The sequence below is a fragment of the Camelus bactrianus genome, chromosome 10, assembly GCF_048773025.1.
Source record: "Camelus bactrianus isolate YW-2024 breed Bactrian camel chromosome 10, ASM4877302v1, whole genome shotgun sequence".
In the NCBI taxonomy this organism is placed as follows: domain Eukaryota; kingdom Metazoa; phylum Chordata; class Mammalia; order Artiodactyla; family Camelidae; genus Camelus; species Camelus bactrianus.
The window spans coordinates 69,022,485-69,049,583 of record NC_133548.1 but is presented as its reverse complement, the minus strand read 5'-3'; the positions used below and the strand labels follow the sequence as shown (position 1 = coordinate 69,049,583).

At 36.1% G+C, this 27,099-nt stretch overlaps 1 protein-coding gene across 8 annotated transcripts in view; it reads right to left on the bottom strand.

Annotated features, from left to right (window-relative positions):
- Positions 1 to 27,099, bottom strand: part of YAP1 (Yes1 associated transcriptional regulator) — a 108,532-nt gene that overhangs the window by 53,899 nt on the left and 27,534 nt on the right. For all 8 annotated transcript variants that reach the window (XM_074372941.1, XM_074372945.1, XM_074372943.1 and 5 more), the window contains exon 3: positions 3,568 to 3,683. In XM_074372941.1, the coding sequence (XP_074229042.1) occupies positions 3,568 to 3,683 (116 nt within the window). The remainder of the gene's footprint in view (positions 1 to 3,567; positions 3,684 to 27,099) is intronic.

Here is a 27,099-nt window from a genome sequence, read left to right as displayed (position 1 = left end):
TGTTTTTAAACGTCCACTGAAATGGAAGAAATGGCAGACAACAGAATGCACATGATTCAGAATAGGTAGAGGCACGTACTACACAGATACCATCACAGCCTGAACACTGGATTTGACAGTGAAGCTCCCATTTGTGTGTGAACAAAAGTCAGAATATTCCAGATTTAAATTTGTCCCATTCAAAGAATTTTCATATAAACTTAACACTTTTAAAAACTTTGGGTGACTCTTTTTTCTTTCTTAGGATCACTTTTTGGTTTTGGTTTAAAAAAAAAAAACAACGAAAAAAAGGCTTTTAGTTTCACCACACCTGTCTCTTCTTAAAAGGAAGACTCATCAAACTGTCTGATGATCCCCATAAAAGACAATGACCTCTAGTGTCCCCTTTACATATTCTCCCTTCTTTAAGGTACAGTGCGTATTTTATTAGATACAAAACCTCCTTGCGCGAACGTCATCCGTACACCACCCGCTTCGACAGCAGCGGTTCTCCAGAGGGTCTACTGGTGTTTTACAACAGCGCCTGCAGGGTTTCCTCCCCACTGCTTTCTCTGAGGAGTAGCTCTACCACTTATCCTAACCCTGCTGCACACGGAGATTAAGAGCTTGGGCTCTGGAATCTGCATTAGCAAAGTCCTGGTTTCCACTACTTAAAAGCTGGTAATTTTGGGAAAGTCGCTCAAGTTTTCTCAGATGTGATGTGAGACTAATAACAGCACCTAATCTAAATGACCATTCTGAGAATTAAGTAAGATAGTAGAACATGATCTTTGCAGAAGGCCTGGCATATAAACAGGGCTTCTTCTTATTATTTGATACCTTCTAATACCATTCAAAACATGCTCAAGTCTCTGTGAGGGTGGCTTTTCCCATTTCAGATCCTCCCAGCAACTACCTCTCTCTCCACTTCTCTTTGTACATTTCCCCTGCTTCACTAATGCACAATTGTCCTTCTTGCCACTCTGCTGAAACTGTTCTCATCAAAGTCACCTCTTTAATAAATATAGCAGTAAGCAAGCACATCTATTAATTTATGTGCAGTATATAAAAACACATTTCACATTTTATAAAACAGAACGGAAATAAAATATACGCAAGCATTCTAAAATCCATCAAAACCAATCTGATATATACTTTTGATTTTAAGACAAAAATTTGAACACAAATTCTCCCCATATCCTTAGACCACTGCTATTAGAAAATTTAATAGGAAAAATATAAACAAACACCAATGTTCTACAAGAATCACAATCAACCTTTTAGTGCAAAATGCCTAATCTTCCAAAATAAAATTTAAATTAATGAGTTATTTGTCACTAATTCCCCAGATATAGTTTTAGATGGGTTATGACAAAACGAATAATGTGAATCACCTTCTTTGGACTATAAATACAAAGCAGCTTTCCCAACTTTTTATTTGGAAATTTGATAATTTAAAAAAAATAGTTGTCAAGTAAAAATATTAGTCAATAAATACTTGCATAATTTTTTGCTATTAAAAGTTTTAATTTAAATTAAATGTCACATATAAAACACAGATCCTGAGGATAAGTAAATGTATCCATATTAAAATAGGCTAAAATACAAGATTATATGAAAGTTTAGGCAGAGGATATAGCTCAAGTGGTAGAGCTGCATGCTTAGCATGCACAAGGTCCTGGGTTCAATCCCCAGCACCTCCTCTAAAAATAAATAAATAAACCTAATTACCTCCACTCCCCCCAAAAGAGGAAATTTAAGAAAGTTTGTTATTACAAAAAAAAGCTCAGTTACGAATCTTGCCTTGATTTTAATTTTCTTAAATTCTTTCAAATATTGAACCCACAAAAGACAAGAACAGAGAGAGTTAAGGGACAGAAGAAACATTCTAACACACTGGCAACATCTTTAGGGGCAGAAGTACATTTCAAATTCTGTGAGCTCTCCTAGTCAGGGAATCCTTCTGACAACTAATTGTACCACCCTCCCCACCAGTCCCTTTCCAAAGGCTGCTTTTTAAAAAAAATCTACAGTGCAGCTTCTAATAGTATTACGTTGATCAGTGTTTTGGGTAGGGAAGATGGATGGGCTGTGGAGGAGAAAGCCATTAAGGCCACTAGGGCTGCCAATTACTGTTGTTGTCATCTGTGTCCTGATCCAGGGCACTCAGCAAAGGGTATAAAGTGTTGGGGGCAAGGGAATGGTCAGAAATCCAGCCCAAATGCTCCAATTCCTGCTGCCGAGCATGAGGGCTGCATCTTCCCATAAGAAGGGGCACCTTTTCCTAACATTCACAAAGATCATAATGGGTAGCTACGGCCTTGGGCCTGTGTGACAGGGAAGAAACCCAGACAGTAACTAATTGACACAGGGAAGAATGAACTAAACCTTTACTCAGTACCTCCTCCACACCAGAACTGTAATATAAAAGCTTTATATGTGTTATATGATTTCCTTTAATATCTTCCTCTTTCTATTAAGGGGCATTGTCACTCCCCATTACGTAGATGAGAAAAACAGATTCAAGTAAACTGCCAAACAGGAGGCAGAAAAAAGATCTGTACTTAGGTTTATCTTTTGTCAAAAAGGTGGAAATGTATCTTCTGTGAAAAGGTGAAAACACATCAGACTTAAGAAAGATGCTTTGACATGGATGGACATGGAGACAGTCATTCGAAGTGAAGTAAGCCAGAAAGAGAAAGAAAAATATCATATGGTATCACTTATATGTGGAATCTTAAAAAACAGACACAAATGAACTTATTTACAAAACAGAAACAGACACAGAAAACAAACTCATGGTTACCAGGGGGGAAGAGGAGGTAGGAAGAAATAAACTGGGAGTTCGAGATTTGTAGAAACTAACTACGATACATAAAATAAACAACAAAGTTATACTGCACAGCACAGGGAGCTATAGTCAACACCTTGTAATAGCCTATAATGGAAAAAAAATGAGAAGGAATTCTGTATATATATGACTGAAACATTATGCTGTACACCAGAAATTGACACAACACTGTAAACTGATTGTGCTTCAATTAAAAAAAAAAAAAAAACCCACAAAATCCCTGAATACTACGTTTTTGTAACTATCTGACCACAAAAACTGACCTGATTTCAATTTATATGACGATAAAACCTCAGCTGAATGGGGGAGAAAAAAAAAAGAAACATGAAAGATGCTTTGGGGTTATAAGTTGCTACTTTCAGTTATTTCTGAAGGTAGATAAAGGTGGGTTAAGAACACCATAGCTTGGCTAACCATCCAAACCACAAAGGGAAGAGGGAAACTTCAGCTCTAGGACCTCAGACATAAGGAAGCAGTAGAATAAAACACAAGTACGTCAAAATTAACCAAACTAGGAATTTGAGATACCCACTTCAGAACTGAAACTTTAATGATTAAACAAGGATTTGGTACAGCATGTTATCTGAAGTAAAACAAGTTTCTCATAAGAAAGTGCACAGAAAATAACCATCACCCAAGCTCCAGTTTCCTTAAAGGAATAATTACTATTTTCCACAGAAAGTTTGACCAACGCACAAGCATTACCTAGTGTGCTCTAATTACAGCCCCCCACTCACCTGAGGCCGAATTCATCATATTCTGCTGCACTGGTGGACTGGTGGGGGCTGTAACATTCATCTGGGAGAGCATGGCCTTCCTGGGGTCCTGCCATGTTGTCGTCTGATCGATGTGACTGAGACAAAACAAACCACTGCATTAGACGACAAATACCAGGTCTTAAAAACAACCACCTCACTTATCAAAACTGGGCAGATACATCACTTTCACCTAGGAACAGTTATTATCTGCTTCTAATTTAAAGATAAAGTGTGATTTAGAAATTAATCACCCATAACAGTAGTCATATAGCCAAAACCCAAAATTCATAAGGGAATCACTCACTCTTTTCCTCCAAGAGCTAAAAACTAAATGTTAATTGGCATTTAAAGACCTAAAATCCTTCACACTGAACAAATAAAACACAAAGATGAGAAAGTATTATTATAATACATACTCCAAAGCAAAAATAGAATCACAAACTAAGTTTTCATTGTCTCCTCTGACTGTTGAAGGCCTTTGTTAATTGCTAAGCAAAACATTTAAACTTATACATATGCATACAGATGCCTTCGTCTATAAAACTGGGGATGAAACAGCTAAAAATTCTATGAAATATTAAGACTATAATGCACCTAGCACAGTATCTGGTATATGAGTATTCAATAAATATCAGGTTTCTTCTTCCAGCAAAGTAGAACTGTTCTAGTGAAACAAAAACTAAATACATTACACACATGTAACCACATGAAAAATTATCCTGAAGAAATAGCCAGAGAAGCACTCAAAGACTTATGCAAAGTTCTCTTCTGTATTATTTATAAAAGCAAGAATTTGAAACCCAGCTAACATCTAATGATAGGGACTAGTTAAATATTGTTACATATGATGGACTATAATACAGCTATTGAAACTATTTTAAATAATATTTAATAGCATGGAAAATATTCATAATACAGCTTTTCAAAGTAGGTTGTAAAACAGTATGCACAGTATGAGGTTAATTGATTAAATATGCATATATGTGTACTGAAAACATGGGAAGGACAGACATCAAGATATTTTAACTGTTTATTTCTAGATGGTAAAATTACAGAACTCTGTTTAATAACAGGAAAATCTAGCAAAACAATCATGAACTCATTATCTTTGAAATGGAGGGGGGGGGGTGCCAGAAATAAAGGTTATTAAAAAAACAACTCGAATCATTTTTTGTGTGGCTGTTTACATTTCAAATCTAATTTCTTTCTTCTTGAATCATCCCATGATAAATACCCATGTAAATGATAAGGAAATGACACTCTCATCAACTTTCCTGAAATGGGACGAGAATGCTATCTCATCAATAATGTTATCAATAACACAGTAAAAAAGGATCATACTCTGGCTAGAATGGACCTTATTAAGTATTATTTACTGGAGATGGGAGAATTCCTTTTTGCTAAGCAACCAGAAAGGAGATGAAAACAGGGAGGTAAGAATGTGGAAAATTTGTACACTTAGGAACGACAATGGTACCTGTCAATTCAAGGCTATTACAGACCAACTAAAAATGTTAAGAGGAAATATTTATTTATTTAGTGGAGTATACAGTCTCTCAAATGTTAACGTATCAACACTTCTTTTTTACCCACCAGTCATATATGTGTTTTAGCAGTTGCACCAGCATTGCTCAGGTCTAGACAATGTAGGCAGAACCCTGTTCAAGTCTGGCTATAAAAACAACTCATTCCAAAAGATCAAGTCCTTAACAAGCCTAGTAACAGCTTATTCCTTTTCCTTCTCAACCCTCCATGTGAGCCACTAAACAAATTAAGCCATAAAATGTTTTCTAGATACACAGTGCTTCCTTTGCTTACAGATACTAAGCACTACACATAATTAACACAGTCATACTCAAGGAAAGAAGCCTGAAACCCGTAAGACTACCAAAATTTAGGAAGACATTTTTCACTGCCTTTTATAATGTTAAGAAACCAGGAAAAATGGCCAATGATTCATTATTACTGGCTCTTAAATGTCAATGAGAGTGTGTGCCACTGCCTGCTCCCTATCTCCAGTACTTCTTAAAACCCCTGACATTTGTTGAGGGGTAAAAGTGAAGAGGGAGCAAATTATACTGTAAGCAAGCTCAGGATTCTTGACTGCTGAAGCTTTTCTAACAGTTGGGTTTCTCTGAAAACTAGCCAGTTAATCATATGAATCCATTTATAACTAGATAGCGGTCCACTCGAGGGTTTAGGAAGATCCCATTTTGATGACTGACTATAACAACCACGTGAATCTTCCCAAATATTGGAGCCAATGTGTAAATCCGTTCTTAAGGCTTCTTCCTTTAAATAGATTAGGGTTTTGAACATAATGCAGAGAATGTATAGATTTACTGCTTTCAAAAGATTGATTATTTTGCTGAAATGTGACTAAGTATACAAATGCTAAAATTTCTCCTCCTGAAAAGGCTGCTGAACCTCTCAATAAGGTGGTTTAGAATACCACAGGGCTGTCCTATGTTACCTCAGTTAGTGTTCTACTTGCTCAAAAAAGATCTACATTTCCTTAAGGAATAAAGATGCCATTATCTAAACTGTCCAACTGTAAAAGCATGCAACCATTTAGATGCCAAAGGTAATGTGAAACAAAATTAACTTTAGAATTTTTGTCTTCACTTACCCTATAAGATTAAATTATGAAAAAACTGTTTTATCCTAGTAAGTTAATTGGGGTAGCCACATACCCCCAAATATCCAGCCTTCCCTTTTATCATGGGAACAAGAATCTTTATAAAAATATTTCACATGACAAAGAAGTATTTTTGCTAAAACCAAATAAACAGTTTACCAGGCCCATTCTTTCCCCAGATATCCGCACGGTACCTTTTCTCATCTCCTTCTGGTCTTTACTCAAATGTCTTCTTCTCAGTGAGATCTTCCCTGGCCATGTCACCTAAAATCCAACCCTATTTAAACTTCTACTCCCTTTTCTTTGCTTTATTTTTGCCTGATAATCCTTTATCATTATCTGACACATAATTTACTTATTTTGTCTATTTCTTCCAACTAACAAGCTCCAGGGGAAAAGGGACTTTTATCTATTTTATTAACTACTATACCTTCAGTGATTAAAATAGTGCTCGATAATGTCCATCAAAGATGAATGGATAAAGATGTGGTGTTCGTTCACACACACACACACACACACACACACACACACACACACACACACCATGGAATATTACTCAGCCACAAAAAGAATAATGCCATTTGCAGCAATATGGATGGACCTAGAGATTATCATACTAAGTGAAGTTAGACAGAGAAAGACAAATATCATTTAATATCACTTATATGTGGAATCTAAAAAAAAGAAAAAACAAATGAATCTATTTACAAAACAGAAAAAGACTCACAGATATAGAAAACAAACATGGTTATCAAAGGGGAAGAAGGGGAGGATAAATTAGGAGTCTGGGATTAGCAGATACAAACTACTATATACAAAATAAACAAGGTCCTACTGTATAGCACAGGGAACTATATGCAACTTATATAACCTATAATGGAAATAACCTATAATGGAAGAGTCTGAAAACACACAGATACACATATCTGAATCACTCTGCTGTAACCAGAAACTAACACAACATTGTAAATCAATTATATTTCAATTAAAAAAAAAGAATGCCTGATAAATATCTGTCAATGAATTAATGCAAAGAAAGCTTTTTTCTTTTTGCCTTAAGAACATCCAACTCTCTCTCCCAAAGTCCTTGTAGCCTTACTGACTTGATCAACATCTACCTTCTTTTCCAAAAATGTAATTGCAGTAATGGTCATAGACCTACTAGGAACAGCAGCAAGATTACTGGTACACCGGCAGAAGCAGCTTCAGCGGCGTGATGAGGGTGGACAGGAAGCAAGTAGCAGACAAGTTCAGCTGTGCACAGGGAGGAAAACGAAAACAAAAATGGACGGATAGGAATTTTTATTTTTTCAGGAGGAAAAGACTCAAGTGTTTAAATGTGACTGGAAGCAAGTGTAGCTGAAGATGTCCTAAGAGGTCATTGGAGAGTTCTAGTCACCCATTAGAGGGTGAGAAGGAACAGATGCAGACATCGCTTCCAGTGCAACAGGAGGAGAGAAAGATGGATGGGCAGAAGCAATAATTTCACTAGTCGGTGCAAGTTGAGCACGTTCTGGTGCAGTGACTTCTACTCTCTCATCAAGAGATACAACCTTAACAGGATTAATGAGGCTGGCATTATTAGTACCCCCACTATGTAAACAGAAAGCTGAGGAACTTGCACAAGGTCACACATCCAGGATACAACAGGACTGCATCTGGCACCCAGAAATTCTGAAAACAATTTCTGTACTAGACATATATATATGAAAAGGATAATACTCAAAAATGTAAATTCTCTGTAATATACACTGAATAACAAAAACACTGCATAAATACTAAAAAGGGAGGAGAACAAAAAGGCATGGTATTAAAGATTCAATAAAAGTGCTAGAACATTAGAAAAGAATTTCTATTACTATTAGAATATAAGCTTCTTGAGGGAGGTGCATGTGGGAGAGTGCCTGGTACGTAGTAAGGCTAATAAACATGTAAACTGAATATTAAAGAAGTGTGTATTATCAAAGAATGGGATGATTAGGAGTTCACATAAATGCTCATCTGAGAGAGGGTTGAAAAGAATTTTCATTCAAACTACAGAGTCTAAAAAACGTCAAATTATAAATAATACAATCAAATACACAAATCAAGTAGATAAAATTAAGGAAAATTCATTAAACAGTATTTTCAGAGTTAAAAATACGAGTGGTTACATATAACACAGAAAATAATTCATAATTTATCTTGTTCCCAAGAAGAGCCTAGCTGCTGAACTTACTACAGAAAAACAAGTGTGAAATTCTCCAGCCCCTTCAGCACATGTAAATCAATTATTCTTTGCTGTTACTTTGGGGAAAAAAAAAGATGACTGGATTTATGACCAAGATAAACCCTATGATCTTACTCTAAAGCTGCGAAGGCTGGGAAACAATGAGCTTGTCAAAGTTTAGACGGATGGAACATAAACAGCTGTTCTCTGACCAAGGTCCACGTCCTGCAGCAGTCCCTCCTGTGTACACAGAGCCACCTCTCCTGTTGGCTTTTGTCTCTGTCATGTTATACTGCAGAATTTGGTCTTCCATATTGGATGACTTAACAAAATGCATACAGAACCTAAAAGGGGGCAGAAATCCAACAGTGACTCATCAGCAAACTGAAGTTTTGCATAATCCCACTGAAGTTGAGACTACGGTATACAAGGGTATCTGAAGAGCTTTATGACCTCCTGTGAGATGTGTAAACCTTATGAAACTCAAACGAGGGCAGTGAACATAAGGCATTTTGATCTTATAAAGAATAACAATATTATTGTCACATCTACAAGTTACTGGGAAAACCATAAGAACATGAAATGCCACCTGAAGCTACAGTGGGGAGACCCAAAGATCTCATGGCCCCAGGACCAGTGTTCAACAGGGAAGATGGTAATGTGCCACTGTTTCATAAGCCTCTCTCACAAAAGCTGAACAAAATAATCACTTCCTATAATTTATTAAGATTAAATGATATGCCCAAGGGCAGCCGACCAGCATGCAGCAGAAATGAGATTTAAACTCAGAACGAACTGATGCAAAATCTGCACTCTTTCTACTACACCAAATCTCCTCTTACACTGTGAGAGCATTCTGGGTGCTGTTTAGATTTCTTAAGATTAACCTCTACATCACCACCTCCTTTCCTCCAATTTCAAAGACTCCTGTTAAATCATCCCTTAGACTCTGCCAAATGTAACTCTCTACTATTTACTTTAACAGATATTGTCACAATTGCACATAAACAAATGTTTTAAGAAAGCAGTGAGCCCATTTTGGAAGTGGGTCACGGAGAAATGGCTTAATGTGTCACTTCAAAAAAAATCCTTTATGCAAATCAAATGCAAATCAACACTATATAATCAACAGCTGTATAAGCTTAATATGAGTATCTGATTCTTTTGAAACATCTGTTACATTTCTTGAGACTACCATTCTTCTTCAGGTAATCTTCTCCCCAACTGGCCCACAAAACACCTAATTTCTATCTAGTCTTTTGAAGACCCGGATCCCTCCTTTTATAGATCCCAGTCTCAAATTTGCCAAGGATAAACTGGGTTGTACAGGCAGGCCATTTTACCCAACTGTTTCATCTTCATTAAAATAGGATGGACGTATTTACTTACTTCCCAGGGTTTCAAGGATTAAATTCAATAGCATATATAAAAGCAACTAGTATTGTGGCTCTTGGTACACAAATATTTTTCTTCACTTGATTCCTGTGCTAGTTCAATAGTATTTAAAACAGGAAAAATTTCATGGTGGACAGGCTAAGTCAAGACAATGTTTGAGAATAAGATGAGTTAAGTGAGAATGACAAATCTGAGGCTTTAAGAGATATGAAAAAGAGTTTGGTTTCCCCCTATAGGTGATGAGGAGATGCAGTTGGTAGACATTACAGATTTCAGGTCAGGAAACAGAATGTTTCTGGATCATTAGCTCAACTTGCACAGGGCTATCAGCTTAGAATAAGAATGAACTAGAAAAGGAAACATGCACATACAGATGAACTGGCTCCTAGCGGAAGAGCATCAAAATAATTTGAGGGTAAAAGAATAGTCTCATTCATATAACCAATGTCTTAAAATATTCATTGTTGAAAACAACTTCATACAAATATTTCTTACTTAAGCTATAAGATGGTCAACTCTATCAATCCAAACCAAGGCAAAGAAACAACAGTTCTCATGAACCAGCCAAAATCCATCACAACAAATTCTAAGGTGCTCTTCAGGTTCTTGGCTGTATGTTTTATCTATCAAATCCTAAATCCGTAACCTGTACTTACAGGATACTAAGCAACGTAATGGGAAATGGGTTTTATAGCGACAGAAAAATACTGAAGACTTTCTTATCTCCATCCACAAAATCTAGGATTAACTTCATGCTGCTCATTAGTGAAAGTATTAGAGAACTAAGCTAAAATAAATTTTAGTAAAATAATTTTAGAGAGTAACACTGATACTGACAAAGTTTAGACACTTTATCACGGAATGGGTAGCAAAGAATTCCTTTATATCCCCACACCTCAAGAGCGTGGGCCTCAAGCCAGCAGAACTGACACCAACTGGGAAGGAGCTTGTTAGCAATGCAGGACCTCGGGCTCCACCCAGCCCACTGATTAAGAATCTGCAGCTCAACAAGATCCGCAGGAAACCTGTAAGCACGTTAAAGTTAGAGGAACACTGCCATAGACACTACTTTGAGACCCGATCACCTACGCTGTGTTTTAAGGATGACTAATACCTGGAGGGTAAATATTTTGTGTATACGAAGTACGTGGTTTAGAGATCAGACTTAAAGTGAAATCAATAACCTGCAGTAAAAATTCAAAGTTTAATTAACTCTGAATTCAAAGTTAAAGGGTACACTGAAATCCATCAGCCACTGATCATTATCACAGTAACTGTATAACTTACATCATAAGCAAACAGCATTCTCTCTGTATTATATCACTGGCTACCCCGGTAATAGTTCACTCCTTCCTGACTATTCTTAATTAAAAACAAAACAAAACAAAAAGCTCTGCAGCCTTTCAAAAACTGATTTGGTACTGAACGGGTACATTTTTATTTAGAGAAATGGTTCTCAATTTAAAAACTGGCGGGATGGCATTTCTGGTCATTGCAGTCCTACAAGCATTTAACGGGGAGAGGGCAGTGGATACTAGATTTCCTGCAGTACCTCAGACGGTCTTCCACAGCTTCTGAATGCCATGCCAGACATTCATGTAGGTAAAAAGCCACATTTTACATAAAACTCCACTTCACACATAGACAAAGTCTGTTTTGCACAATTTTAATTAAATACCAAGTTTCTTCTGGAAGGTAATCAATTATACTCAGGTTTTGTTCGGAAATCTGCTGTCCTCTTAGGATAATCACATTATCGAGAGCAATGCTCCGTTGGCGTTCTAGTTACCAACTCGTGGTCTTTATTCAAAACCGTCATGTTCATGGCATGACATAGGTATAGACTGCAGGCACTCGACTACTTTATTATAGCTTCCAATATAGCGATGCCCAAGCATTTATATATTAATATACATGCTATCTTATAATAAATTATTTCTTCTCTATGTTGCATAATTCTGATATAATGTTGATTTTTAAAAAAATTATATATATAGTTAAATTATGCTACATACGAATTTCATTTTAGTATAATGAACACTTTCCAATATATTTCCTACAAAAAGAGGCTGGTGGGATTGACAGGGATAAGAACCACTGAATTAAGAGACCATAAACTATAAACAGAGTATTTTTATAGCACAAATCTAAAAATGTCTTTGTCATTAGATCATGAATTTCTGGAAGGTGAACGATCTTACTCTCCCTCCCTTTCTACATTTCATACATGAACACAGCGCTTTAGAAGTAAGTGCTCAGTAACCCAACCTGATGAATTGAAAACTTATTCTATTGGGTTATTCTTTAACTACCAAGTAATACTGTGGTCTAAATCCTAAGTGCGGTCAACTGACATGTAGGGCATGGCACATTTGAAAGTAATAAATAAATTAGCTGGATTTTGAGAATAAGGACAAAATCCTGCCCCTAGGATTTGAAGTAGTGAGAAACACCAATATTTCAATATAGGCATTAAGTGCAATGATGCAGTTACACTCAGGGAACCATGAGAACACAAAGGTGGTTTTTAATAGACTCTGGTTTTTCCAGGGGCAGGGTGGGGGGAGATGTTAGAAAAGGAGGAGTTGAGTGTCCTCTCAAACTCCCTTTCAATTTGTAAAATGCTGCAATCTTGGTTAAAATCTAGAACTGGTACCAGTAAAATTTTAGAAGATGTCATAAACCTAAGCCTAACCATACCGTCTGTATGGTTTATCCACTTTTAACAATCCACTCTTGAAAATATTTTTCTTCTAAAACGTAAAACCTACTTTTCACAAAATCCCAGCATAATCCTAAACTGTCTGTACCTGTGCAGTTACCTAACCACTGGTCCTTTCCAATTCTGCCAAGGTTCTCTGACAAGAGATGGTACAAACTGGTCATAAGGATATAACAACATAATCTGCAAACTAAATGAACAGAAACTGTAAAAATTACATCTGGTAAGTGTTTAATCTCCTAGCACACCTTTCAGACCTTCTTCATTGTGTTGTAATAGGGGAAAACCAAAATTAAAAAAAAATTATTTTTGGTAACAGTGACCTGCTTAGATAGGTCCTTTGATAAAATGCATCTCTGTGAACTTATTTTTTGTTGCATTGGCTTGTGGTTCAACTACATTATGGGCACTGTTGTAAGTTCCTACTTCTGCCCGACAAAGATAAACAAAGATGAAATGATAGAAGTATGCTCTGCAAAAGCTTACAGACATCTGGGCAACTAAATCACCACCATTCCTAAGAAATTGAGAAAATACATCAGTATATGTAAAACCACAAAACCTAAGTATCTAATGAAAGGCTAAGTAATCAAACTAAAGGATTCTTTTTAATCAAGAAAAGTTCTATTTTAGGAAACAACAAAAATAAAAATAAAACTGGACAACCAGGATTAACACAAAATAGATGTGAAAAATGTTTTAATTTTTAAAACTTCTGTTACTGCTGTAAATACTACGATGGCAGGATTGGTTCTAAAATTCAGAAGAGTGGGCAGTCAGCCCAGATTTATTGCTCACTTATCAAGCCCATGTTTGTCGTGCAAGTGTTATTTATAGAGTCACATGCTAGAGGCTGTTCCCAAGCTAGCTAAACCTACACGCTTAATTGACCCTAGGAACAATGATACATTGTTCAATCTAATCCTTCTATGAGCTACAGTTCCTAAGCCACAACCATATGCTTTTTATATTTGCACAGGTCTACCAAGAACTATTTTTAGAACCCTCAAAAGTTCAGATAGGCACATACTATAATTTCTCGATAAGGATAAGAAGACTTACATAATTTGCCTCAGTGACAACATAGTTTTTATATTACTGGAGATCAGTATCTTAAATTGAAATTTAAATAGCTGGACTATCGCTAAAGCCTATTAAAAATGGCTTAAAACTATGAAAAGTGTGGGCAGAAACACATAAAAGCAAACATGACAACTGGTTATACTGCACTCTACAAACTGTATGACCACACTACAACCTAACTCTATAGCCTTAGGTTGAATAAAATTAATATTGGCTCACAAGTATGAAATCAATTTAAACACAACTTAACCACGTTGCTACATAAGAATGACATACTTATATACATCTCCCCTTGGAAATGGCTATTCCCTAAGGAAGGGGTGGGACGGAGCAGTTACGAGGGTAATGCCAAAGCTCTAGTGGAGGCGTCCTGAATGAAACACTCTTTCAATCTTGATCCCAGATGGCTTTTATCTGCAGTTACATGCGGTGACATTCTTTCCACAATGACTGAGAACATTCTCCGCAAAAGTTTCCAAAAAAAAGTGTTTGTCCTTATTTCATGTTATAGAAAATGACAGATGTCATCACAGTATGAATCAAGGCTCACAGCTGCTTTTGTTAATAGAACAAAGACCAGAATTCAAGTCTCTGAATTCTCAATTATAAGGTCTATCTAGAACCTTTCATAAGAGTCACCTTAAAAAAGAAAGAAAAAAGAAATGGCTGAATGGCAGGGCTATGACCAAGAAAATTTTTTAACTATTATGAAACTTAAAAGTACTTTTAAAATGTTAAGAAATCTGAGAAATATTTCATCAGAAAGATCTATAAGTTCTTAAACCAGTTGCACCACAACTACCTAGAAGACTTACCAGCTCCTCAGTATGTTAAGCACAAGTTGAAGAATAATTTATCTAACATTTTTACGTATTCTTTCATAGTCTGAGATCCTTCCATACAATAATAGGACATTTATTTACCCAGAAGAGCCAGATAAGGAATATAATCTCTTCTAAAGGTGGCTGATGAGTTTCTCACATTTCACATTATAATCAAGGTGATTTTCCTCAGCAAAGACTGTTTTAAATGAAACTACTACAGGTCAGATGTCAAAAAGAAGTGACCTTTCTTACACACAGTTAAAGACCTTGGTAGTACTGTCCTTTCACTTTATAACTGTCAGTCTAGGAGCAGGAAAAAACGAAAAACAAAAACCCTGTGAAGGTAAGGAAACAAATGTGTTGAGTACCAACTCTGACCTCATTTGCCATGACATGACTTAGGCCTGAGGCCCTCAAGCAGGGACCAAGGGAGACAGGTTTAGGCAGTCAAACAAAGCTATAATCAGCCTTCTGTGTCTCTTCAGACACCAGTTGGCTTCCAAATAAGGATATGTTCAGTCTGTTGGCTCATGTGTCTACTGTGAGGAAATCACATTAAGTTATAAACCTGGAACCATATTCATTGCATATTTATGGTTACATTCAAGTTTTCAACTGTTATCAACACAACAGGGCTTCAGCCACCCAAAATATGAATATAGGACAAGTTTAACATCCTACAAAACGTTTCCCAAATGCTAAATCACCAGGAAGAAAATCCATCACAAACACCTCTAAGCACAGGAGGCAGATGGCCTTACCAAAACAAAACGTGTATGGAACTTTTAACATTAACTGCTGGCACCTCCTACCACCACCATTTTGATGGAGATAATACAATCAGTTAAATAAACTTATATCTTTTAATCACAACTTGCTTTAAACAATAGTTTGATACTACTGTAAGATGTCTTCAATCATCTAAAAGGATTCTTACCAAAATTAGCAAAAATAATTTGAGGAACCCCAAAATTCAAAACAACTTTTATATACGCTACAGTGCATTTTCAGAATGGATACAAAGCACAGCAAGCAACGAGAGATGGCTTCTATACAAGTGAACAGTAAGCACAGAGTCTTCCTTAGCCTTAACTGCATTTCATTAAATGTTCTATGAAACATTTTATTTGATCATTTCATTATTTAGTAGTTAGATATCACTTTAGGGGATGCTAGTTGCTTGGATAGCTTTGAAATTTTAGGAATGCCTTCAGGGGTTCCACAGGGGGATTCTCAGGAGAAAGCAGAACACTGGTAGAAAGGCAATGTATTTATTTACTTAGCTTGAGGACTAAGGCACCTAACCTCAGTCAAGTCATCTGACTTTTCTGGACCTCACTTTCAGCAGCTGTGATATACGACAGGCCTCCGTTAAATAAAAACAATTGATTTTTCAAACACCTACTGTATGAAACCAAGCATTTTATCCATATTAGCATTTTCAAAATAAATAAATTAAAATCTAATGGCAACACTTGGAAAAAATTATCTTGGAGTGATAGAATCACTCAGCTAAATCAAGGTCATTGGTAACTACTGATAATAAATAAATTAGGGGGAGGGTACAGCCCAGTGGTAGAGGGCGTGCTTAGTGTGCACGAGGTCCTGGGTTCGATCCCCAGTACCTCCATTAAAAAAGAAAAGACAAAAAACAAATAAAAGAATAAATTTTACATGTAGGACTATTACAGATGCTAATAAGGTGGTTTGACAGGCCTGTGTATTTTAAATGTGACAAAGGGGAAGTAGAATTCTTTCACTCATGGCCAAGTAGTCACCCACCTTTCTTCTATCAAGTGCTCTATGTATGGTCATTCTTTGCTGCTGATTTTTTTTTTTTAATTAAAGAAAATGAATGCTAGACAGCCATCCAAACCAGGCTTACCTTATTAGGGAGAACTGGCTTACACAGACTTCTCAGTAGTCTATCAACACTAAATTATAAATGCCTCCTTCCCGTCTCCTCTGGGCTTAATATGTTCATTAAAAAGAAGAGAAAAATCACTTTGTAAATCGCCCAGTTCACCAGAATCAGAACATTTGTTCAGGCTGAAAAGCAGGATTCAACTTGGTTCTCTAAGATGCAACTGAAATGTGATCCTGTCAGTGAGAATAGTTTTCTTTGAAACTTTCAAGTTAAATGACTATGAAATTCACTTACACTATGAAATATATTAACACCTTCTTGAAGGGGATTTTTATGGATATCAATAGAAAATGTTACAGTCATGGTCATTAAAAGGAAATTAACAAAAAAGTTGTACTGTAAACACTAAGTAACACGATCACTTAGGGACTGCCTGAATCTCTGAGCCATACTAGCAGACCGGATCCTGAAATTTACGTGAAACATTGCCCAAAAAGTACTTTCATGCGTTTCCAGTTTTTAGGAGTTGTTGTTTTTTTTTTTTTTTTGAGAGCTCCTATGTACCTCCTCTACAATGATTAAAGTGCCAAACACTGGTTCACTGAGAACAAATTCAAGCCCTAGGAAAAAGGAATCTAAAAATTAATGAAGAGGCTACTTACTAGAGGTTGGGAGTTTCACTGAAATGCTCTTTAAAATTCCCTTCCAATAAGTAAAATGATTAATAGCTGAGAAAGGTTCCCTAAAGCAGGAACTTAATTTGGTTATTTATTGGACTTACTCTGTTAAACTTCTAATTCACTTCTAATGTACATGTAGATTCTTTAATACAGTATCAGAACATACTACAGGATTAAGGTAAGAAGATTGAAATAACTGAATTATAAAATAAAGATTATTTCTTTGTATCCTAAAACAACAACAAAAATCACTCTCTACAAGAGTTTGCATCAAACATTTTGTCCACTGCAACTTTGGGAAGGAGGAGCAGTTAGGTGATGGAGTGGGCTATAACGTTTGCCTACCATGAGTCACTTATATTTGTGAAATTGTGGAAAGTTTTTGTCACTATTGCTCAAGACTGACAAAATGGAGCTGCTGGACAAAGACAAACTATTAAAATGGCTTAAGGGATGGAACAGAATAGACCTATCTGGAATGCTTCACTCTATAAAGATGAAGTCCAAGTGGAGATATGATTAAATTCACAAATGGAAAGGAAAATTCTAAAGTTCTCAAAATATGAAAAACACTTCACACCTAAAGGAAAATTTCAGCCATCAATCACAATTTCATGCCTCCACGCCTTTGCTCATATAGTGTCTGGGTGTTTAGTAATAACTTTTTCTCCCCCACCCCTCTTCTCCAGTCAAAAGCCTTTGAATTGGCTCAAATGTCCACTGCTAGGAAGGCTTCCCTGAGCTCTCCCCACCTCCACTCAGCCCCTAACAGATCTAACCGCCCCTCCTGTCTTCATGGAAATTTTTTTACAGAGCTACTACTGTATTGATCAGAGGGTTATTATGCATACATGTTCTTCAACCCCCTTTAGACTGCATGCTCATTAAAGCTCAGGACTCTCCATACAGAATAGGTATTCACAAACGTTTTAAAAAACAAGAGGACATCCATGGAATCCTGTAGCCTTATGAAGCTTTATGGAAGTGTGAGGCAATAGGAAAAAAAAAAAAAAGTACTATATCACCATAACAAATAATAAGGCAGAGACTATATCTAAGGGTCTGAGAGTTTAGTTTTATTAGGATTAGGCTAAGCTCTCATTCTACTACAGGAATCATTTCAGATGCATAAATTAAAGTGGAAACATGCTTTTATCAAGAGTTTATATATGATCAGCCACGTGGCATCGGGTATAAGACCCAGTATTTGTTTAGAAGAGCTCCTCAAGATCTCAGAACTACTTAATCCAACACACTTCTGTTACAGATGAGGAAAACGGCAAACAAAAGATAAAACAGACTTTTTCTTCTACAATCAAAGATATCTAAATAAGCAACATATGGTTCCAGAAGGTGAGGAAGGATAAACAAAAAACCTGCTAGCTCAAAGCAATCTCCAAAACCTGGTGAAAAAAGCCTTGTGAAAACCATCAACATTAGGCAGCATAAGAGATCCTAAATCTGCACAGCAAAAGAAACAATGAACAAAATGAAAAGATACCTACAGAGTGGGAAAAAATATTTGCAAACCATCTTTCTGATAAGGGGTTAATATCCAAAATATACATACAACTCAATAGCAAAAAAAAATCCCTACACAATCCAATTTAAAATGGGCAAATGACCTGAACAGACATTTGTCCAAAGAAGATACAAATGGAAAAGAGGTACGTGAAAAGATGCTCAGCATCACTAAACACTAGGGAAATGTAAATCAAAACCATGAATTACCACCTCATGCCAGTGAGAATGGCTAGCCCCAAAATGACAAGAGATAAACACTGGCGAGGATGTGGAAAAAAGTGAACCCTTGTTAACTGTTGGTGGTGGGACTGTAAAGTATAGCCACTATGGAAAACAGTATGAAGATTCCTCAAAAAATTAAAAACAGAAATACCATGTGATCCAGCAATTCCACTTCTGGGTATTTATCCAAAAAAAACCAAAACACAAAACTCAAAAAGATACATGCACTCCCATATTCACAGCAGCATTATTTACAATAACCAAAACATGGAAACAACCTAGGCACCCAACGATGGGTAAACAGATAAGGAAGCTGTGGTACACACACAAACACAATGGAACAGCATTCAGCCATAAAAACCAAGGAAATTCTGCCATTTGGGACAACACAGATGAAACTTAAAAGCACAGTGCTAAGTGAAATAAGTCAGATGGGGAAAGACAAATATTGCATGATCTCACCTACATGTGGAATCTGAAGGGGAAAAAACCCAGACTCACAGATGACATCACACTTGTGGTTACCAGAGGTGGGGGGTGGGAGTAGGGGGAATTAGATGAAGGTGGTCAAAAGGTACAAAATTCCAGTTACAAGATAAATAAGTATAAGGCTGTAACGTACAACATAATGACTACAGTTAACACTGAGTTCTCCCCACAAGGAAAAAAAATTTTCTTCTTTTTCTTTTTATTCTACATCTATATAAAACGATGGACATTAAGTAATCTTTTTATGGTAAGTATTATGCTATATATGTAAGTCAAATCATTACACTTACACCTTAAACTTAAACAGTGCTTCATTGTCAATTATTATCTCAATAAAACCGGGGAAGAAAATCCCAAATCTTTTTGTTCTTTCAATAACCTGTTTAGGTCTGCTCTGTCTCATGAAACCTTCTTATTTACTTCAGCTCTTAATGACCTTTTTTCCTCTAAAACTGTTAATAGTAGTTACCGTGTGCTACTTACCATCCAATCATTTAAACATTCAATTTCCTAACAATAAGCATGTTACGAGGTGCAGGGGAAACAAAGATGAACAGAAATGCTTCATAGTTTGAGGGAGTCTACATCTACTACAGGATGCTTGTTTGGTATGTTTATCTCAACAACAAGATTATAAACAAAAATGTTTATAATTATTTCCCTATTGTTCATTAACAAAACATTTATTTTCCTTTCTTTGTACACTATGTCAAGGCACAGAATAACAAACTCCAAAAAGAAAGCTATAGGCCAGTATTGTTGATGAACATAGATGCAGAAATCCTCAACAAAATATTAGCAAACAGAATCCAACAACACATAAAAAAGATCATACACCCTGATCAAGTTGGATTCATCCCAGGGACACAAGGATGGTTCAACATATGCAAGTCAATCAATGTGGTACACCACATCAACAAGAGAAAGGACAAAAACCACATGATCCTCTCAATAGATGCAGAAAAAGCATTTGATAAAATTCAATATCCATTTTATGGTAAAAACTCTCACCAAAGTGGGTTTAGAGGGAACATATCTCAACATAATAAAAGCTATTTAGGATAAACCTACAGCCGGCATAACACTCAACAGTGAAAAGCTGCAAGCCTTACCCCTAAAATCTGGAACAAGACAAGGATGCCCACTCTCACCACTTCTACTCAATGTATTATTGGAAGTCCTCGCCATAACAATTAGACAAGAAAAAGAAATAAAAAGGATCCAAACTGGAAGAGAAGAAGTAAAACTGCCATTATATGAGAAGGACATGATACTATACATAGAAAACCCTAAAGGCTTCACACAAAAACCACTAGAGCTAATAAAAGAATTTGGCAAGGTATCAGGTTACAAGATTAACAGAGAAATCAGTGGTATTTCTTTACACTAACAATGAAATATCGGAAAAGGAAAGTAAAGAAACAATCCCTTTTAAAATTACACCCCCAAAAATAAAATACTTAGGAATAAATCTGACCAAGGAAGTGAAAGATCTGCAGAGAACTACAAGACATTAACTAAGGAAATTAAAGATGACTTAAAAGAAATGGAAAGATATCCCGTGCTCTTGAATTGGAAGAATCAATATTGTTAAAATGGCCATACTACCCAAAGCAATCTACAGATTCAATGCAATCCCTATCAAATTGCCCAGGACATTTTCACAGAATTAGAACAAATAATCCTCAAATGTACATGGAATCACAAAAGAGTCAGAATTTCCAAAAGTACTACTGAAGAAAAAGAATGAAGCTGGAGGAATACACAGCTACAGTAATCAAAACAGCATGGTACGGCTACAAAAACTGACATATAGATGAATGGAACAGAACAGAGAGCCCAGAAATAAACCTGCAGACATCTGGTCAATTAAACTGTGACAAAAGAGGCAAGAACATACAATGGAGTAAAGACAGTCTCTGTAAATGGTGTTGGAAAAACTGGACAGTTGCATGTAAATCAATGAAGTTAGAATACCCCCTCACACCACAAACAAAAATAAACTCAAAATGGCTTAAAGACTTAAACATAAGACAAGACACTATAAACCTCTTAGAAGAAAACATAGGCAAAACATTATCTGACATAAATCTTAGCAATGTTCTCCTAGGGCAATTAACCCAAGCAACAGAAACAAAATTAAAAAATAAACAAATGGGACCTAATTAAACTTACAAGCTTTTGCACAGCAAAGGAAACCATAAGCAAAACAAAAAGACAACCTATGGAATGGGAGAAAATATTTGCAAAAGATAAGACTGACAAGGGCTTAATCTCCAGAATATATAAATAGCTCATATGACTTAATAAGAAAAAAACAAACAAACCAATCCAAAAATGGGCAGAAGACCTAAACAAGCAATTCTCCAATGAAGACATACAAATGGCTAATAGGCACATGAAAAAATGCTCAGTAATTGCAGACTTAGTAAATAATCTTATGGTTACCAGGGAAATGGGGTGGCAGGGGATAAATTTGGGAGTTTGAGATTTACAAATGCTAACCACTATATATAAAAATAGATTTTAAAAAAATTTTCTTTTGCATAGCACAGGGAACTATGTTTCATATCCTGTAATAACCTTTAATGGAAAAAATATGAAAATGAATATAAGTATGTATATGCATGAGTGGGATATTATGCATTACACCAGAGATTGACACATTGTAATTGACAATACTTCAATTAAATAAATTAAAAAAAAAAGACACATGCACTGCAATGTTCATAGCAGCACTATTTACAATAGCCAAGACATGGAAACCACCTAAATGTCCATCAACAGATGACTGGATAAAGAAGTTGTGGTATATTTACACAATGGAATACTACTCAGCCATAAAAAAAAGAATAAAATAATGCCATTTGCAGCAATATGGATGGACCTGGAGAATGGAGAATGCCATTCTAAGCGAAGTAAGCCAGAAAGAGAACGAAAAATACCATATGATATCACTTGTATGTGGAACCTTAAAAAAAAAAAAAGACAAATGAACTCATTTACAAACACAGAAACAGTCAGACACAGAAACAAACCTTTGGTTACCAGGAGGGGAAGGGGTTGGGAGGGGATAAATTGGGAGTTCAAGATTTGTAGATAGTAACTAATACATAAAAAACTGATAAACAACAAGTTTATACTTGCACAGGGAACTATATTCAGTATCTTGTAGTAACTTATGGTGAAAGAGAATATGAAAACAAATATATGTATGTTTCTTTATGACTGAAGGGTTACGCTGTACACCAGAAATTGACACAACATTGTAAACTGACTGTACTTCAATAAAAATATACATATAAAATATTAAAAAAAAATAAAATAAAATAAACTCAAGCTGATTGGGAAGAAAAACAAGAATATGCATTTATATAGTCCAAGATAGGCTGTTAAAGTTTCCTTTTAATTACTCAAAGACAGCACAATATTTCTCCTAATTGAAGCAAACCCTAATTTATATTCAGATCATTCAGTCATGTTCCTAAATCTTTTGAATCACTAAATTGGTGATTAAGTCAATACAAATAAAAGAATTGCTGAAATCAAAGGGCAAATTTACACAGAACAGTACACTTATAGAACGAGAAGGAAATCTGAGGACCATCTGACCAATTGTTTAGTTTTATAGATGAGGAAATGGACAGTCTTTTAACTCAATGCTTGCCATGGGACCATAACACAGATTTTGACTCAAAGAGCAGCATGGCTTCCTCTGGCAACACCCAGACCGATCTCTTAAATTGTGGAGCTTGGTCTAGGGAGGCCAGAGTGAAAGGTGCACTGACACTGCCTTACCTGTCCAACAACTGCTAACATCAAGGTTACTGGTAGAAGCATCTACAATTGCTTTGATGCTATGACTCAGAAGATGAAAAACAATTCACAACAAAGCCATTTTGTCATCATCTTGAAGTTCTTCATTAGCCAGGTGCTTACTGAAGACTAAATGTGAACTAGATTGAGGATAATGCTTCACTTCCCCCAGTCATCAATAAAAAATAAAGTGTCCCCTAAAAGATCCTTCATAGATAAGTGCAAGGACTTCTTCATTTGGACTCTCAGTTCTTTGTATTTATAATTTATTTATAATAGTAAATAATTACTATTAACTACTGTTTCTAAACCCGTACCTTAAACTGCGGGGAAAATATCTGGAAGTTATACTAAGGCCTCTTCTGTTACTCTTTTTTTTTGGGGGGGGGGGACTAGGTATGTATGTATGTATGTATGTATTTATAGAGGTACTGGGGATTGAACCCAGGACCTTATGTATGCTAAGCATGTACTCTACCACTTGAGCTATGTATCCTCCCCTCACCTTCTTCTGTTTACTCTTGCACACACAGTGGTCTGGCTTCCAGTTAAGTGGGCTGTAATACACTGCTTACAGGTTGAGCACTATTCTTAATCTCGTTAAGTCCAATTCTCCCTCACTTTGCAGATGACAAAACTGAGACTCATGATGGTTACTCAACCACCTGCCTAAGATCATGACACTAGTGGGTGGTAAAGGCAGAACTAGAATTCAAGTCTCCTGTCAATCAGCTTTTCTCTCCACAACCCCATACCGCAAAACAACTAAACCCAAGCCAAACAATATCATCTGGACTACAGTGCATCTGAAACACTTACTGCCCGCCTACTAAGTGCAAGGTATTGCTGACATCAAAATGAGTAAGACATGGTCCCTGACTTGGAAAAGTTTCTTTTTAGTGGGGAAGATCCACTAAGATAAAATTTCAATAAAAAATAATAGAGAGGGAGGTTCACGGTATTTGTGGAAAGGTTCTTGGTCTAACCTAGGGATACAGAGGACACACAGAAAAGATAACCTCTGACCTGAGTGATGAAAAATCTATAAAATTAGCTAGTTGATGAAGCTGGAAAACCATTCCACAAAGAGGGGGGGAAACATGGGCTAAATCACAGAAGTGTGGCTTTTGTCCACTTAAATAAAAAAAGGAAGAGTAGATTTCAGTTAAACGGCTCTGGCTGAAAAAGATTTATCCTGATTCCAGAAATCAAATATGTCTCCAGACATTACCAAAGGCGCCCTGGAAAAGAGGGGACAAATCAATCCTGGTTGAGAAGTACGGCTCTAAACTTAAGAATAAAGATCATGTTCCGTTCAACTTTGTACCTCTAGTTCCTAAGAGTCCCTTATACATTCAATAATGTTGACTCAATTAAGCTATTTTTCTTAACTGTATAACTAACATGCTATATTAAAATGTTATCATGCAACAAATAATAGACTAATGGATATGGATGTGTGTGTGTATGTGTGTGTATATATATATATACACACACATACATACATGTATACATTAAAATGGAAGAATTTTAAACGTAAGAATAGACCTAGGAATATATTAATCACCAGGATAAGGATGGCTATATACCTCTAAAGAGTATACACAGAACATCTATAATATTAATAAGAACAGATATGGCTCAGTTTCCACTGGCAGGAGAGATTATTAGAAAAGACTAATGATCTTAATACTTATAAATCCCTATTATCTCTATGAGGCAGAAACATTTACTGATTATCTAAAAAATCCCCAAATGCTCCTCTAACATTTCCTATGCCCGTTGCAATGAGGAGGAATCTAGTAACTTGTTCTTGACAGTAGGTTGTGATAATTCTGTCTCACTTCAGGCCAAAGCACAGAATGACAGGTGTAAATTTTCCATGTTTCTCTTCCCTTTGTGTAATGACAATGAGGACAACATGTCAAAATGGTAAAGTCGCAAGAGATACCTACGGGATGCCTGAATCATCACTAAGAAGGGAGCACCCTGGAAAGTCACCAGATCACAATATTTTGCAAAGAAGAAATAAAACACTTCTGAGATTTCCATTAATATTTTTGGATCATTTGTTACCCAGCATAACCTAGCCTGTCGCAATATAAAATACAGAAAAGTGCTGCTGGTATCTGACAACATGTCCATTCAGACATTTGAGACATGAGAGTACATACTTTCTGAAGAATCTTTATAGGCACTAAACTCCTCACCTGTCACACAGAAAACAGTAAGTATTCAAAATTTTTCACTATGAACACTATCTTAAATAAAAAGATAAAGAAGGACATGAATAGACATTTCTCCAATGAAAATATTCAAACGGTCAATAAGCACATGAAAAGATGTTCAACATCACTAGCCATTAAGGAAATAGAAACCAAACCACAATGAAATACTACCTCAAACCCATTATGATGTCTATTACCAAAAAAAAAAAACCAAGAAAACAAGTGTTGGCAGGGATATGGGGCAATTGGGAACCCTTGTGCATTGCTGATGTGAATGTAAAATGGTGCCATCATTTGGCAGTTCCTCAAAAAACATTAAACATAAATCTACCATATGATCCAGCAATTCCACTTCTAGATATACACCCAAAAGAACTAAAAGCTGGGCCTCAGATGGATAAATATATATCAATGTTCATAAGCAGCATTATTCACAATAGCCAAAAGGTGGAAACAACCCAAGTGTCCACAACACATGAAAAGATAAACAAAATGTGGTGTACACATACAACAGAATATTATTCAGCCATACTACACATCAGAAAAGGGGACAAATATTATACTATTCTACTTATACGAAGAACTTGAAATAGGCAAATCCACAGAAACAGAATGCAGAATAAAGGTCCCTCTGCACCCCCACCAGGAGCTGGGGGATGGAGAGCTGCTGTTTAACACAGTAGGTACCGAGTTTCTACTTGGGATGATCAACAAATTCTGGAAGTGGACACTGATGATGGTTGCATAGTGTTGTGAATGCACTTAAATGCCGCTAAACTGTACATTAAAAAATGGTAAATTTTATGGTATGTATGTTATATACCACAATTTTAAAAAATTTAAAAAAAATTTTAAGGTAAAGAAATTAATCATGCTATTTGCTGTTTCTTTTTCCTTTATAGCCTAAAGCCTGGTGAAATTCTTCTACATGTACTACTGAACCACATTTTCGATCCTGTCTACCAAGGATTGCCTCAAAGAAGTTCAACGAACCTGCAAACCAGGAAAAATGCAAGGAAAATCAAGATCTCAATGCAGTCTCTGCTGACTTGACAAATCCACTTGATACCATTGGCAGAGGTAGGCTTTGACAGCTACAAACAAGAATGGCAAGCAAGTAAGGCACCAGAAATTTTTGATGAACTGAAGCACAGTTATAAACTATGAGCTCCAGCAACAAAACTAGAAAGGCAGACACAAAACTAGAAAGACTAACCTTGTGGGCAATCAACACTGAGATATGCTCCCTTCAGGTAAAGGTTTCAGGCTTGTTTCATACCCTCAAGATACATAATTTTAATTGACTCTGAAAATAGTGGATTTGGACACATGTCAAGCACAATATTAAGCTGTGCAGGGTGAAAGACTGTACATTGTCCTATGACACTCCCACACAATCATCAAAATCAAGTAAACATCTCTTAATGGAATCCAATAACCATTAAAAGCAACAAACTATAAAGACTATGTAGGTTGGGAAAATGGTCTGATAATTTTATCAAAATAAAGAAAATGAAATTTCACACACTATAATTACAACAGCTGTTTAGATTATGTATTTTCACAAGGAAATGTGGACAAAATAATTTGCATGTGTAAGAACATTCAAGGATTAAAGCACGTATCAGCCCAGTAAACAGGTGTTTTTTAATTACTGTAGGCCATGAACAACTACAGGCATTGCGGGAACTACAAAATAAATCCTACAAGACAGAACCCCCTACTCTCTTGAGGATGCCATCTTAAGGGGAAAAAGAGTTACCTAAAGGGAGAAACAGAGTTGGATGAAACTATTAGATAACCAAGTACATCGG